At 49.5% G+C, this 17513-nt stretch overlaps 1 protein-coding gene across 1 annotated transcript in view; it reads right to left on the reverse strand.

Moving 5' to 3' along the window:
• Positions 1-17513, reverse strand: part of tgm2l (transglutaminase 2, like) — a 69699-nt gene that overhangs the window by 40115 nt on the left and 12071 nt on the right. Inside the window, exons 7-8 of the mRNA XM_072518392.1 lie at positions 15196-15337; positions 5398-5501 (exon numbers count right to left, since the gene is read on the reverse strand). Of these exons, the coding sequence (XP_072374493.1) occupies positions 5398-5501; positions 15196-15337 (246 nt within the window). The remainder of the gene's footprint in view (positions 1-5397; positions 5502-15195; positions 15338-17513) is intronic.

Consider the following 17513-nt stretch of genomic DNA (forward strand, 5'->3'; position numbering starts at 1 on the left):
CAGGGACAGGAATGGATGTTGCAGGTTCTGGGGTTTAGGTGTTTTAGTAAGCTCAGAGAAGGAGGCAAAAGAGGGGGAGGTGTGGCGCTGCTAGTCAAGAGCAGTATTACGGTGGCGGAGAGGATGCTAGATGGGGACTCATCTTCCGAGGTAGTATGGGCTGAGGTTAGAAACAGGAAGGGAGAGGTCACCCTGTTGGGAGTTTTCTATAGGCCTCCAAATAGTTCTAGGGATGTAGAGGAAAGGATGGCGAGGATGATCCTGGATAAGAGCGAAAGTAATAGGGTAGTTATTATGGGAGACTTTAACTTTCCAAATATTGACTGGAAAAGATATAGTTCGAGTACATTAGATGGGTCGTTTTTTATTCAGTGTGTGCAGGAGGGTTTCCTGACACAGTTTGTTGACAGGCCAACAAGAGGCGAGGCCACATTGGATTTGGTTTTGGGTAATGAACCAGGCCAGGTGTTGGATTTGGAGGTAGGTGAGCACTTTGGGGACAGTGACCACAATTCGGTGACGTTTACGTTAAGGATGGAAAGGGATAAGTATACACCGCAGGGCAAGAGTTATAGCTGGGGGAAGGGAAATTATGATGCCATTAGACGTGACTTGGGGGGGATAAGGTGGAGAAGTAGGCTGCAAGTTTTGGACACACTGGATAAGTGGAGCTTGTTCAAGGATCAGCTACTGCGTGTTCTTGATAAGTATGTACCGGTCAGGCAGGGAGGAAGGTGCCGAGCGAGGGAACCGTGGTTTACCAAAGAAGTGGAATCTCTTGTTAAGAGGAAGAAGGAGGCCTATGTGAAGATGAGGTGTGAAGTTTCAGTTGGGGCGATGGATAGTTACAAGGTAGCGAGGAAGGATCTAAAGAGAGAGCTAAGACGAGCAAGGAGGGGACATGAGAAGTATTTGGCAGGAAGGATCAAGGAAAACCCAAAAGCTTTCTATAGGTATGTCAGGAATAAGCGAATGACTAGGGACAGAGTAGGACCAGTCAAGGACAGGGATGGGAAGTTGTGTGTAGAGTCTGGATAGGCGAGATACTAAATGAATATTTTTCGTCAGTATTCACTCAGGAAAAAGATAATGTTGTGGAGGAGAATGCTGAGCTCCAGGTAAATAGATTAGATGGCATTGAGGTACGTAGGGAAGAGGTGTTGGCAATTCTGGACAGGCTGAAAATAGATAAGTCCCCGGGACCTGATGGGATTTATCCTAGGATTCTCTGAGAGGTCAGGGAAGAGATTGCTGGACCATTGGCTTTGATTTTTATGTCATCATTGGATACAGGAATAGTGCCAGAGGACTGGAGGATAGCAAATGTGGTCCCTTTGTTCAAAAAGGGGAGCAGAGACAACCCCGGCAACTATAGACCGGTGAGCCTCACGTCTGTAGTGGGTAAAGTCTTGGAGGGGATTATAAGAGACAAGATTTATAATCATCTAGATAGGAATAATATGATCAGGGATAGTCAGCATGGCTTTGTGAAGGGTAGGTCATGCCTCACAAACCTTATCGAGTTCTTTGAGAAGGTGACTGAACAGGTAGACGAGGGTAGAGCAGTTGATGTGGTGTATATGGATTTCAGCAAAGCGTTTGATAAGGTTCCCCACGGTAGGCTATTGCAGAAAATACGGAGGCTGGGGATTGAGGGTGATTTAGAGATGTGGATCAGAAATTGGCTAGCTGAAAGAAGACAGAGGGTGGTGGTTGATGGGAAATGTTCAGAATGGAGTTCTGTCACAAGTGGAGTACCACAAGGATCTGTTCTGGGGCCGTTGCTGTTTGTCATTTTTATCAATGACCTAGAGGAAGGCGCAGAAGGGTGGGTGAGTAAATTTGCAGACGATACTAAAGTTGGTGGTGTTGTCGATAGTGTGGAAGGAAGTAGCAGGTTACAGAGGGATATAGATAAGCTGCAGTGCTGGGCTGAGAGGTGGCAAATGGAGTTTAATGTAGAGAAGTGTGAGGTGATTCACTTTGGAAGGAAAAACAGGAATGTGGAATATTTGGCTAATGGAAAAGTTCTTGAAAGTGTGGATGAGCAGAGGGATCTAGGTGTCCATGTACATAGATCCCTGAAAGTTGCCACCCAGGTTGATAGGGTGGTGAAGAAGGCCTATGGAGTGTTGGCCTTTATTGGTAGAGGGATTGAGTTCCGGAGTCAGGAGGTCATGTTGCAGCTGTACAGAACTCTGGTACGGCCGCATTTGGAGTATTGCGTACAGTTCTGGTCACCGCATTATAGGAAGGACGTGGAGGCTTTGGAACGGGTGCAGAGGAGATTTACCAGGATGTTGCCTGGTATGGAGGGAAAATCTTATGAGGAAAGGCTGATGGACTTGAGGTTGTTTTCGTTAGAGAGAAGAAGGTTAAGAGGAGACGTAATAGAGGCATACAAAATGATCAGAGGGTTAGATAGGGTGGACAGTGAGAGCCTTCTCCCGCGGATGGAAATGGCTAGCACGAGGGGACATAGCCTTAAACTGAGGGGTAATAGATATAGGACAGAGGTCAGGGGTAGGTTCTTTACGCAAAGAGTAGTGAGGCCGTGGAATGCCCTACCTGCTACAGTAGTGAACTCGCCAACATTGAGGGCATTTAAAAGTTTATTGGATAAACATATGGATGATAATGGTATAGTGTAGGTTAGATGGCTTTTGTTTCGGTGCAACATCGTGGGCCGAAGGGCCTGTACTGCGCTGTATTGTTCTATGTTCTATGTTCAGGTGGGAGGATCCGGAAACAAGGAGATATAACATTACAATTGGAGCTAGGCCATATAGGACTGATGTCAAGGAACACCTGTTCAAACTAAAAGTAATGGAAATCTGGAACTCTGCCTCCCAAAACTGCTGAGGCTGGGAGTCAATTGAACATTTCAAAACTGAGATTGCTATATCTTTGTTGGAAATTATATCACGGGTTATGGAACTAAGTGACAGAGCGATGGAGTTAAGATGTTGGTCATCCATGGTCTGACTGAATGGCGGAACAGGCTCAAGCGACTGAATGACCTACTTCTGTTCTTATGTTTCTAATATCTCGAGAGTTTAGACTGGAGATGCAGAATTGATTCTTTCTTTAGAATTAAGTGACCAAGGCAGGCCAGCAGCACGGTTCTATTCCCGTAACAGCCTCCCCGAACAGGCGCCGGAATGTGGCGACTAGGGGCTTTTCACAGTAACTTCATTTGAAGACTACTTGTGACAATAAGCGATTTTCATTTCTTTTCATTTTCATTGGATGTGGTCGTTGCTGGCTTGGCCCGCATTTGTTAAACTGAATGACATGCGAGGCCACTTTGGAGGTCAATTAAGAGTGGTGGGTCTGGAGTCACATGGTCGATATAGTGTACCAGGTGGTGTTGTTCACAATCAATGATAGTTTCATGGTCACCATTACCGAGACTAGCTTTCAATTCCAGATGTTCTTTTTTAATTGTAGTAATTGTATTAACCCATGTCCCCAGAACATTAGCCTGGTCTCTGGATTACCAGTCCAGTGACATTATCACAACACCACCATCTCCTCCGCTATGAATCAATGTGATTTTACTTGAATCTCACATTCAGAGCTAAAGCAAGTATCAGAGCTCTGAGTCTGCTCTGCTGAAGCATGATCTTCTTCTGACCAAAGGGAGGTCGTGTCTGACAAATCTGTTAGAGTTCTTTCAGGCGGTAACAAGGAAGTTAGGCAAAGGAGAACCAGTGGACGTGATTTACTTAGATTTCCAGAAGGTCTTTGACAAGGTGCCGCATCGGAGATTGTTAAATAAGTTAAAAGCCCATGGTGTTAAGGGTAAGATCCTGGCATGGATAGAGGATTGGCTGACTGGCAGACGGCAGAGAGTGGGGATAAAGGGGTCTTTTTCAGGATGGCAGCCGGTGACTAGTGGTGTGCCTCAGGGGTCTGTGCTGGGACCACAACTTTTCACAATAGACATTAATGATATGGAAGAAGGTACTGAAGGCACTGTTGGTAAGTTTGCAAATGTAGGGCAGCACAGTGGCGCCGAGGTCCCAGATTCGATCCTGGCTCTGGGTCACTGTCCGTGTGGAGTTTGCACATTCTCCCCGTGTTTGCGTGGGTTTCGCCCCTACAACCCAAAGATGTGCAGGCTAGGTGGATTGACCACGCTAAATTGCCCCTTAATTGGAAAAGATGAATTGGGTACTCTAAACATTTTTTAAAAGTTTGCAGATGATACAAAGATCTATAGAGGGACAGGTAGTATTGGGGAAGCAAGGGGGCTGCAGAAGGACTTGGACAAGCTAGGAGAGTGGGCAATGAAGTGGCAAATTAAATACAATGTGGAAAAGTGTGAGACTATGCACTTTGGAAGGAGGAATTTAGGCTTAGACTATTTTCTAAATGGGATAATGCTTCGGAAATCAGAAGCACAAAGGGACTTGGGAGTCCTTGTTCACGATTCTCTTAAGGTTAATGTGCAGGTTCAGTCGGCAGTTAAGAAGGCAAATGCAATGTTAGCATTCATGTCAAGAGGGCTAGAATACAAGACCAGGGATGTGCTTCTGAGGCTGTATAAGACTCTGGTCAGACCCCATATGGAGTATTGTGAGCAGTTTTGGGCCCCATATCGAATGAAGGATGTGCTGGCCTTGGAAAGGGTCCAGAGGAGTTTCACAAGAATGATCCCTGGAATGAAGAACTTGTCGTATGAGGAACGGTTGAGGACTCTGGGTCTGTACTCATTGGAGTTTAGAAGGATGAGAGGGGATCTTATTGAAACTTACAAGATACTGTGAGGTCTGGATAGAGTGGACGTGGAGAGGATGTTTCCACTTGTCGTAAAAACTAGAACCAGAGGACACCATCTCAGACTAAAGGGACGATCCTTTAAAACAGAGATGAGGAGGAATTTCTTCAGCCAGAGGGTGTTGAATCTGTGGAACTCTTTGCCGCAGAAGACTGTGGGGGCCAATTCACCGAGTGTCTTTAAGACAGAGATAGATAGGTTCATGATTAATAAGATGATCAGGGGTTATGGGGAGAAGGCAGAGAATGGGGATGAGAAAATATCAGCCATGATTGAATGGCGGAGCAGACTCGATGGGCCGAGTGGCCTAATTCTGCTCCTATGTATTATGGTCTTTTCACAGCCACATACTAACTGATGTGGAGTCAATAATAATAATCTTTATTAGTGTCACAAGTAGGCTTTAGCACTGCAATGAGGTTACTGTGAAAAGCCCCAAGTCACCACACTACGGCACCTGTTCGGGTACAATGAGGGAGAATTCAGAATGCCCAATTCACCTAACAGCTCATCTTTCGGGATTTGTGGGAGGAAACCAGAGCACCTATATATATACACATTTAAAAATTATACCAAATATATATTAAAAAAAGACACTTCAGTTCTAACGTTACCGTCACTCCGTTCTTGTGGAGTTGGATCCAAAACTTGCCATCCATTATAGCCAGGAGGAAGGTCAGGACGGGTCATCCATGCTTCCAGCCAGCAGTGGTAGTTCCTGTGTGCAACAACGTAGTAATATAAAATAGTTAGAATGAAATTACTCAACCTGATTGATCAGACATACAACCATGATTAAGTGCTCGCATCAGCAGGAAAACTGGAGTAATTTCTGTGAGCTCTAGGAGTGGCCCCGATGTGCTATGCTATGGCACATGGATTTTTCTTTTAAGCTCAATTGGCTTTTCCATGCCATTCCATGGCACACTGGGATCTGCCCTGCAACTGAGAAGGGTTGGATCTGATCTCTTTGACAGGTCCCGCACTTTGGAGATCGGAATGCCCCACCTATAGCAGCGCACAGCTCCCCCCCCCACTCCGGTTTGCTGGCAGGACCCCCCCCCCCCCCCCTCAGTAACCGCCCCCATTCCCCCTAAACCCCCACTCCCCCATTCAATAACCCCCTTCAGGCCCGGTCCCTTGGTAGTGCCAACCTGGCACCTGAACCTGCACCATGTATGAAGGACCTCCCTTGGAACCCTGGAGGTAATTGTTGGGAGGGTAGTTACCCCCTTGCCATCCCTCAGACTTCAAGCCACCAGGTCCACATTCCTCATTACTTGCACCAAATCACACCCGCAAGACCCCAGCTTTGGGGGCGGTGGTGGAGCATCACAGGCAGGAGTTGAATCAGGCTTCCAGCCCGTTAATCACATGCTTATTAGTACTTTGCACGTTCTCACTGGAGCGGGACAGGAATCCTATTATGGTCGGAGGGGGGAGGGCCACGCGTCTGGTGCCCGGCACAAATCCCGATTTTGGCCTGACGCGCTATTCTGGGGCTCCATTGTGAATCCCGCTTCTAGCGGGCGGAACCTGGGAACTCTAGCCTAAATCATCAGCATCAAAGCCAGTGAAGTCTTATAGAATCCCTCAGTGCAGAAGGAGGCCATTTGGCCCATCAAGTCGCCACTGACCCTCTGAATGAGCACCCTACATAAGCACACTCCCCAATCCTATCCCCATAACCCCATCTAAACTTTGGACATCAAGGGGAAATTTAGCATGGCCAATCCACCTAACCTGCACATCGTTAGACTGTGGGAGGAAACCGGAGCACCCGGAGGAAACCCACGCAGACACGGTGAGAACATGCAACATCCACACAGTCACCTGAGGCCGGAATTGAACCCGGATCCCTGGTGCTGTGAGGCAGAAATACTAACCACTGTGCCACCCACACCACAGTCAGACATCTCTCCAACGTGAAGGTGATGGATTTCTCCAATGCCAAGGTGAGGGTGGGATGGGAGTCCGTCAAACAAAGTGGGAGAGACAGGAGTCACTCCAATAGAAAGGCATTGACATGGGCAGCTAGTGGTAGTGGTGGTTTTGCGGGTTGGGGGGGTGCAGTTTCTCGAATGCTAATACCAGAGGATGTCTCTCTCTCAGATGACAAAGCCAGTCACTATTTTCATCTGGTGGTAAGTCAACGAGCCTCATCTACTGGATTGTCACCAAGTGTTCTTTTAAGAACAAGGAGGAGACTGTCGTGTTAGGTACACTGGTCTAACACTGGCTGCAACTGGATGCAGCTTAGATCAGAAAGATACTCCAGACCTTGAAGTTAGTTCAATCAGGTTTTAAAAAAAATATATTTTATTTTATTTTTAAAAAATTTTTAAATCTAAAACAAATTTGTAACATTTACAGAGAGTAAAAAGGCCCTATGTAAAGAGCCTTAACATAGTGAAAACAAACAGTGGGAAAGAATAAACATGTTAATAAGACACTTCCCCTGTCAGCTCTGTTTGCCTATGCCACACGTGTTCAACTAAACTAACGTGGCTCTAAACCCCCCCCCCGCCCTCGGGTGCTGCCGCTGTCGGTTTCCTGCCAGGTCAGCCCTGCGCTTGGCCCTAGCCCGCCCCTCCTCCTCCTCTCCGTGGTGCCCCTGACCTACGCTAGCTACGCTGACCCCTGCCCTTGGCGCCTGTCTGTCTCCCACCCGAGCGCTCGGGCCCTCCCCCCACACACCAAGGACCCATTAACCTGATTGTATCTCCCCATGCCCTTTCAAGTCCCTTAACTAGCCCCTAGCCCATCCCCCTATCAGAGGCCCCGATCTCCCGCCAAAAGGTAGCAAGTGCAGGGCCCCCTTTGCAGGGCCCCTCACTCCACAAACCCCCCCCCCCCACCCCAACCCCCCCCACCCCCACCCCAATCCCCCCCACCCCCACCCCAACCCCCCCACCCCCACCCCCCACCCCCGCCACCCCTTGTTGCAATCTCCCAAAAACACCCTAAGCAGTGCGCCCTCCAGCCCCCGCTCTCTGTCCAGGCTGAAAACAATCTTGGATAAAACATTACAGTACAGGATAATTTAACAAACCACCGCCACACAAAAGCTCTGAGAGCCCAAAGTCCTTTAGTTCAAGTCCAGCTTCTTCTTTGAATAAAAGTTCACTCCTAGTCAGACCGAGTTAGGTAGACCGCCGCCACTGTACAGCACTGAAAAAACTACGTGCAGCTTCTTATCTTTAATGAAAGCCCAAATCTGTTCTGGTGTCTCAAAGTAGTAGTGGAGTTCCTCAAACGTAACCCAAAGCTTCGCAGGATACGGCATTCCAAACCTCACCTCCTTTTTGTAGAGGGCTGCCTTTACCTTGATGAATCCTGCACGCCTTTTGGCCAGCTCCGTTCCCAAGTCCTGGTAAATGTGCACCTCGCAATTCTCCCATCTGCTGCTCCTCTCCGCCTTGGCCCATCACAGCACACGTTCCCAGTCAGCAAGCCGGTGAAAGCGGACCACCAAGGCCCTCAGTCGGTCGCCCGTCCTGGGCTTCCTTGCGGGGGCTCTATGCACCCCATCCAACTCCAGGGGTCGAGGGAAGGCCTCCAGTCCCATCAGCGCCTCGAGCATATCCTTCACGTATGCACCCACATCCGATCCCTCGCAGCCCTCGGGGAGGCCAACAATCCTCAAATTCTGCCTCCCGGCTCTGTTCCCCAGCTCTTCAAGCAGCTCCTGCATCCTCGTCTGGCAGGCATTCAGCTCCTCCACCTCGTGCTCCAGCTCCGTTACCGTGTCTGCCTGGCTGGAGAGCTTCACCTCGACCTCCCTGAGCGCCTTCTCTTGGACCGCCTGTGACTCGACCATTCGGTCCATTACCGCTCTCATCGGGTCCAACGTGTCCCTCTTCAGTTCGGCGAAGCAATTCCTGAAGAACTCCATCTGTTGCTCCCTTGGCCAGCTAGCCTCCGCTCCCTGGTCCCTGCCGTCCGCCATGCTTCGCTGCCCGATCTGGGGTCCCCGCTGCTCCCGCTTCGATCCTTGCCGCTCCACTTGACCACTTCTGGTCCAGCTGTCCATACCCCGGTAGGGGGGGGAAGCCTCGTCCCTATCGTCTCCTCCACCGACTCAGGTCGCCAGGTCCCGAAAAAGTCAGTTGAAAAAGGTCAGTTTGCCCATCGCGAGTGGGAGCGATCCGACCTGCGACCTGCTTCCTCGAGGGCGCCACCGGAAGTCAGCTCAATCAGGTTTATTGAACTAATAGCACAGTTAGCACAATTCTCTGTGAGTTCGACTCTCTGCTAACGTAAGTGTGGTTACTCTGTCTGACTGAACCAGACTAGCTCTTAGCCACGTAGTGGAGGTGTGAGATTGTAACAACACCCTTGACTGACTCTCTAGGTGTTCATCAGTGGAAAGAGGCGGAGTGCGAGTGCCTCGTGTCTTTTATCGTCAGATCCCACCCAGGAGTGCCTGCCTGCTTATTGGCCATGTCCTGTTCTCTGTGTCCATTAGCTGCTTGTCTGTATATCATTATGTGTGTGTCTGCATTTCATTACATCTCCCTTTTTTTTAATGTTTGGATGGCATATGTGAACGTATTTACAAGAGTAGGCCAATATTAACATAAATACATGCAGTGGATGTGAACATATGTACATATGAAAAAGCTGTCTAAGGCAAGAACACAGAACATAGCAAACAGAACAAATATTCATAAGTCCAGTCCTGTGGCTTGCGTCTGATCCGGGTTGACCACCGGAGAGATGGTGGTGGGGACGACAGCGCCTTGATGGGCAGGATTGAAGCCTGGCTGGTGGCCTCATGAGTCGCGGTATCAGGAGGTGGAAAAACAACAACAGAGGGAAACGGAGAAGAATGTGGTTGCGGCAGTGCCCGTCTGTTTCGTCGCACAACAGAACCATCAGCCAGATGTACAACATACGAGCGGGCGGTAGCCTGTCGAACAACGACAGCTGGAGCTGACCAGCCTCCATCAGGGATCTTGATCCGAACAGTGTCTGACTGGGATAACACGGGCAAATCGGTGGCATGAGCATCACAGCCCTGTTTTTGCCAGTCTCGGAGTTGCTGCACCTTCTGCAGCACCGGGAGGTGATCCAGGTTGGGCATGTGTAAGGCTGGAAGTGTCGTTCGCAGGTCCCTGTTCATCAGGAGTTGAGCCGGCGACATGCCAATGGACAGTGGGGTCGCCCTGTACGCAAGCAGCGCAAGGTGAATGTCTGACGCAGAATCCGCAGCCTTGCAGATGAGCTGCTTCACTATGTGCGTCCCTTTCTCAACTTTTCAGTTTGACTGCGGATAGTGTGGGCTGGAAGTGACGTATTTGAACTGATACGACTGGGCAAACAGAGACCATTCATGGCTGCTGAAGCACGGGCCATTGTCACTCATGACAGTGAGTGGGATACCATGCCTGGAGAACGTCTCCTTACAGGCCTTGATGACGGTCCGAGATGTGAGGTCTGAGAGCTTCACGACTTCAGGGTAATTGGAAAAGTAATCAATGATTAACACGTAATCACAACCATTTGCACGAAAGAGGTCGATGCCAACCTTGGACCACGGAGAGGTTTCGATTTCATGTTGCTGAAGTAAAGCGTTGACAGGTCGCACAGTTAAGGACCAAATTCGCGATGTCCTGGCTGATCCCGGGCCAGTAGACAGCCTGCCTGGCTCTGCGTTTGCACTTTTCCACACCCAGGTGGCCCTCATGGATTTGACGGACCACCAAGCTCTGGAGACTGTGTGGAATTATAATCCAGTCCAGTTCGAGGAGGATACAATCAACCACCGTCAGGTCGTCCTTTACATTGAAAAATTGAGGGCACTGCCCTTTTTGCAAGTCATTGGCTCGGTGTTGCATAACATGCTGCAAGAGGGGGTCTTTGGCTGTCTCCTCACGGATATGAATCACCTTCTCATCAGATGCTGGGAGGGTGCTAGCACACAGCTGCACCTGTGACTCAATTTGCCGGATGACGTTCAGTGGTTCACTAGGCACGGGACAGTGTATCGGCAATGATGAGCTCCTTGCCAGGGGTGTAGACCAGGTCAAAGTCGTATCTTCTGAGTTTGAGGAGGATGCGCTGCAACCAAGGCGTCATTAAGGTCCTTGTGGATAATGTGGACCAGGGGCCTGTGAACCGTCTCGACTGTGAATGTCGGCAGGCCGTAGACATAGTCGTGAAACTTGAGAATGCCAGTGAGAAGGCCCAGGCATTCCTTCTCGATTTGTACATACCTTTGTTCGGTGGGCGTCATTGCCCTTGATGCGTAGGCAACTGGTGCCCAGGATGAAGTGTCATCACGTTGCAGTAGGACCGCACCAATGCCATCCTGGCTCGCATCTGTCGAGATTTTCGTTTCCCTGTCTGGGTCGAAAAATGCCAATACAGGTGCAGTGGTGAGCTTGGATTTCAGCTCCAACCACTCTGCCTGATGGGCCGCCTTCCATTCGAAGGCAGTGGACTTCTTCACTAGGTTTCGTAGGGCCGTTGTGTGTGAGGCCATGTTTGGGATGAACTTGCCCAGAAAATTGACCATGCCCAGGAAGCGCAATACCGCCTTCTTGCCTTTTGGGATCTTCATGGCTGCGATGGTCTTGACCTTGTCTGTGTCGGGTCACACGCCCTGCTGAGAGTTCTGGTCTCCTAGGAACTTGAGTGTCGACATGCCAAAGCAACATTTGGCCCCGTTCAGCTTCAGGCCATTGGCGTGGACACGGTGGAATACCTGCTGGAGACAGGAAACATGCGCCTCAGGGATCGTGGGCCATATGATGACATTGTCCACGTACACACAAACCCCTTTGATGCCCTCCTCATCTGCTCCATGATGCGATGAAATATCTCCAATGCCGAGACGATGCCGAACGGCATACGGTTAAAGCAGTACCTGCCAAACGGTGTGTTGAAGGTGCAGAGCCTTCTGCTGGACTCATCCAGCTGGATTTGCCAGAATCCATATGACGCATCTAACTTCATGAAAAACCATGCATGTGCCATCTCACTGGTGAGTTCCTCCCGCTTCGGCATGGGGTAGTGTTCACGCATTATATTCTGTTGAGATCCTTGGGATCAATGCAGATGCGCAGGTCTCCAGAGGGCTTTTTAACCACCACCATCGAGCTGACCCAGTCAGTCGGTTTGGTTACCCTAGAAATGATCCCCTGCTGCTGCAGCTCCTTGAGCTATTCCTTCAGGCGCTCCTTCAGCAGAGCCGGGACCCGGCGTGGTCCATGTACCACTCGCTTGGCATCAGCTCGCAGTAGGATCTTGTACTGATATGGCAAAGTTCCCATCCTGTCAAACATATCTGGATACTGAGCGAGGATGTCATCAATGCCAACTTGAAGATCCACGTTGGAGGATGTCGTTGAATAAACCTGCTGCAGAGCACGGCTCAGTAAATTTTTTGGGGTGGGAGCACGGCTCAGTAAATTTTTTGGGGTGGAGGATAGGTGTGCGAGGTGCTCGAGAAGCCCAGCGAATCATACCCATATGTTTTGGTCATGCCCGGCACTACAGGGGTTTTGGATGGGGGTGACAAAGGTGCTTTCAAAAGTAGTGGGGGTCTGGGTCGAACCAAGCTGGGGGTTGGCTATATTTGGGGTTGCACAAGAGCCAGGGGTGCAGGAGGCGAGAGAGGCCGATGTTTTGGCCTTTGCGTCCCTAGTAGCCCGGCGCAGGATATTGTTAATGTGGAAAGAAGCCAAGCCCCCGGGGGTGGAGACCTGGATAAATGACATGGCAGGGTTTATAAAGCTAGAGCGGATTAAGTTCGTTCTAAGGGGGTCGGCTCAAGGGTTCACCAGGCGGTGGCAACCGTTCGTCGAATACCTTGCAGAAAGATAGATGGAATGGAAAAAAGAAGGCAGCAGCAGCAGCCCAGGATCGGGGGGGGGGGGGGGGGGGGGGAGGAGGAGGAACCAGAAGGACTCTCAGGGTTGTTAATATATACTGTATAATATGTATAGGTCGTTGCGACAGATAATTATATATTAGACTGTTAAATTATATTTTTGGAGAGTGTTACTTGTGATAAGGCAGTTGCCAATTAGGGTTAGTTTTCATTTTTGTTATTTATTATTTATTCATTTTTTGTTTATAAAATAGGTCATTGTTATTTGTGTTGTTATAATATTGTGTAAAGGATGCACAATGTACTGTGTTGGTTGACCAAAAATTTTCAATAAAATATTTATTTTAAAAAAAAAGAATAAACCCGCTGCACCAGGTTTAGCTTTTTGCAGGCATGCGCGCCCAGTAGGGATGCCCTCAAACCTTAGTCATGCATGGGTACTCCGGTTGGAGACGAGTAGATGGCAGGATCCCAGTGCCGCGATGGCATTACCGTTATAGTCTAGGAGCTGGCAGGCTGCTGGAAGGACCTTGGGGGGCTTCTTGATGCGTTTGAAGTCTGCCTGTGAGATAAGGTTGGCAGAAGCACCTGTGCCCAGCTTGAACTGAATGGAGCAACGGTTGACCTGCATCACCGCACGCCATTCGTCCTCCGCGAGGATGGACTGAATGCGAGATGAGTTAGGTGTGGCATGTTCACGTGTGGTAATGATGCCCACTCGGTAGACGGACTCCAGGCACTCGTCCTCTGGGTCCGTTGTACTGCCAGGATCCTGTAATCGTCGTTGCACATTCTGGACGCGCCGTCGTCGGAATTGGGAGCGCTGGCCTCGGACTGGTGGTGCAGACCTGCACAAGGCTGCATAGTGTCCAGGCTTGCCGCAGTTTAAACATCACCTGCATCTTGCAGGGCAGTGTCCCTTTAAGTGGGTGTTGCCACAGTTCGGGCACGTCATGACGTCGTCGCACATGCGCAGTGCGGTCACCAGACGTCTGCACCTGTGCAGTGTGGGTGTCGGCCGTTTCATTATCCCGTTCGCATCTCGCATGCGTGGGGTTCCAGGAAAAGAGCGCGAGATGGCCGCTGTCTTCAATGTTGAGGCGCTGCATCCGGGAGATGGCCTGCACACTCACTGCCTCGTGGGAGGAAGGTTTCTCATTTTCATCCGATTTGTATTGGGAATACCGATTTTTTGCGTGCTCATGCACTGTACATGTTTCAATTGCGACTGGCAGGGTCACATGCTTGATTTTTAAGAGCTGCTCTCTCAGAGGATCAGAGTGAACTCCAAACATGATTGGTCTCTGATCATGGAGTCAGCAATACCACCAAAATTGCAGGACAGCACTAGCAGACGGAGGCTAGTTAAGAAGGCACTGAAAGATTCATCTTTACCTTGAAGACGTTGTTTGAATATGTCGCGCTCAAAGATTTAATTGGTGTCCACTTCACAGTGATTATCGAACTTGTCCAGGATGGTCTGAAACTTTGTCTTGTCCTGGCCTTCGGTGAAGTTAAACGAGTTGAAGAGTTCGATGGCTTGACCAGCCGCTGTTGAGAGGAGAAGCGCGATCTTTCTTGAATCAGACGCACCCTCGAGGTCGGAGGCTTCGATGTACAGCAGAAACTTTTGCTTGAATATCCGCCAGTTGGCACTGAGATTGCCGGAGGTCCTGAGCTGGTGAGGAGCCTGAAACTTCTCCATGGTGCCGGGATACATTTGCTGGTCGTCACGGAATGGACTGAGGTAAACCACCTTAAATTAGTAGTCTCCTGGTATCATGTCGTGTTAGGTACACTGGTCTAACACTGGCTGCAACTGGATGCAGCTTAGATCAGAAAGATACTCCAGACCTTGAAGTTAGTTCAATCAGGTTTATTGAACTAACAGCACAGTTAGCACAATTCTCTGTGAGTTCGACTCTCTGCTAACTTAAGTGTGGTTACTCTGTCTGACTGAACCAGACTAGCTCTTAGCCACATGGTGGAGATGTGAGATTCTAACAACACACTTGACTGACTCTCTAGATGTTCATCAGTGGAAAGAGGCAGAGTGTGAGTGCCTCGTGTCTTTTATAGTCAGATCCCACCCCGAGTGTCCAGCCTGCTTATTGGTCATGTCCTGTTCTCTGTGTCCATTAGCTGCTTGTCTGTATATCATTATGTGTGTGTCTGTATATCATTACAGAGACCACAGACTAGAAATAGTGATTGAGCAAGTAAAAGAATATGAAAAACTGGAGGCAAGATTCTCCGGTCCGCAAGCCGCGTTTTCCTGCCCGGCGCGCTCTCACCAGCACCGGGATTCTGCGTTCCCGCAGCCGGCCAATGGGGTTTCCCATTGTATCCACCCCACGCCATCAGGAAACCCGCAGGCGTGGGTGTGCCCTCGGCGGACCAGAGAATCCCGCCGACGGAGCATTCCACTGAGGATTGGGCTAAGTCAATATACACAAACCAAGTAATACTATAGACATCTGAACTAAATTGATGTTCTTTCAGAACTGTCACACAGCCATGAGTATATATAGTGTCCGTGAACAAGCACTGGAAGGAAACTATTCCTAACACCTACCACACCATATCTTTCCTTTTTGAAGGCATGCGCGAATAGTCTTCACTGCTATAATACTGATCCACTTTGAGATTGCCATCTGTGTCATGAGCAGAGGAATAGTTTGTAACACAACGGGTCGGAATCCCCAAGCACCTCAGAACTGGAAAACAAAATGCAAATGCATCGATGAATGAATCTATTTTCAAGTTATTATTCAATCAGTAAAGCCATTGCCAATGAGCAGCTCAGCCATAAAATCCAAAGAGGCCCAATGCTTATTTTCTAGTCTGTGAATTTCTTGCTGATCTCAGCTGGGGATGCTATACATTGGTTTCAACAACCTTGGGATAAGGAAAAGGGAAAGATAAGCCAGGGTCCCCACTCCTGATCACTATTCCATGATTTCCCTCAGGAGAGAGTCCATGTCTGGCTATGTTGGACAGGATTGACTTTTTTTAAATTTCCTTTTTTTAAAAAAAAATTTATTCTCCTCCCTTTTCACATTTTCTCCCAAATTTACACCCAACAATAAACAATAATCGAATGTAATGTCAATCCCCATATCAATAACAACGATCCCATCCTCCCACCAGACCCCAGACATTGGCCCGCATGTTAACATAAACAAATGACAAAAAAGAATCAGGAATCACCCATAGTCACCATTAACACATACAGTCCCTATCCCCCCAACGCTCCCAGCCCACGACCCCCCTAATGTTCGATGTGATCCAATTCTTTTTTTTTTTTATAAATATTTTTATTCAAATTTTTACATATTTTTAACAAACCCTGACAGAAAAAAGAAAAACAAAGAACACATAAACATCTTAATTACATCACGAGCTCCCCCAATATACAAACCCCCCATTGAGCAATAATAAACACAGTAGTAAACACAAAGTACACCCCCCCTCCCCCTCTGGGTTGCTGCTGCTGCTGACCACCTCCTAACGCTCTGCTAGAAAATCTAGGAACGGTTGCCACCGCCTGAAGAACCCTTGCACAGACCCTCTCAAGGCAAATTTTACCCTCTCCAATTTAATGAATCCTGCCATGTCGCTGATCCAGGCTTCCACGCTTGGGGGCCTCGCATCTTTCCACTTTAACAGAATCTTCCGCCGGGTTACCAGGGACGCAAAGGCCAGAATACCGGCCTCTTTCGCCTCCTGCACTCCCGGCTTGTCCGATACCCGTAATAGTGCTAACCCCCAGCTTGGCTCAACCCGGGTGTTCACCACATTGGACACCATCCTCGCAATGCCCCTCCAGAACCCATCCAGCGCCGGGCACGCCCAGAACATGTGGGTGTGATTTGCTGGGCTCCCCGAGCACCTCACACACCCGTCTTCCACCCCAAAGAAGCTGCTCAGCCTCGCCCCTGTCATATGCGCTCTGTGAAGAAACTTAAATTGTATCAGGCTAAGCCTGGCACAAGAGGAGGAAGAATTAACCCTACCCAGGGCGTCCGCCCACGCACCCTCGTCTATCTCCTCCCCAAGCTCCTCCTCCCATTTCTCCCATTTACCCTTTAGCTCCACCACCGAGGTCTCCTCCTCCTCCTGCATCTCCTGATAGATCGCCGAGACCCTGCCCTCTCCAACCCACACCCCCAAGAACATCCTATCCTGGATCCTGCGTGCTGGAAGCAGCGGGAACTCCATCACCTGCTGTCTTACAAACGTCCTTACTTGCATGTACCTGAAGGTATTTCCGGGGGGGGGGGGGGGGGGGGGGGGGGGGGGGGGGGGGAGCACAAATTTTTCCTCCAGCGCCCCAAGGCTCGCAAATGTCCCTTCTAAATACAAACAAAGAACAAAGAAATGTACAGCACAGGAACAGGCCGTTCGGCCCTCCAAGCCCGTGCCGACCATGCTGCCCTACTAAACTACAATCTTCTACACTTCCTGGGTCCGTATCCTTCTATTCCCATCCTATTCATGTATTTGTCAAGATGCCCCTTAAATGTCACTACCGTCCCTGCTTCCACCACCTCCTCCGGTAGCGAGTTCCAGGCACCCACTATCCTCTGCGTAAAAAACTTGCCTCGTACATCTACTCTAAACCTTGCCCCTCTCACCTTAAACCCATGCCCCCTAGCCTTCTCCCCGTACGCATACACCGCCCCTTGCTCTTTCCTCCACTGCACCTCTGCCTTCAGGTCAACAGGTTGAACTCGGCCTGGAGGCTTCGTCACTCCTTGAGTAGTCCCTCCTCGGGGACCTCTGCAGACCTCCTATCCACTCTTAAAATCTCCCCCACCAATCTCTCCCTCTCTCACCTCTCCTTCTTCTCCTTGTGGGCCCTAGTGGAGATTAGCTGTCCCTTAATCACCG

Source organism: Scyliorhinus torazame, chromosome 10 (assembly GCF_047496885.1).
Source record: "Scyliorhinus torazame isolate Kashiwa2021f chromosome 10, sScyTor2.1, whole genome shotgun sequence".
Taxonomy (NCBI): Eukaryota; Metazoa; Chordata; class Chondrichthyes; order Carcharhiniformes; family Scyliorhinidae; genus Scyliorhinus; species Scyliorhinus torazame.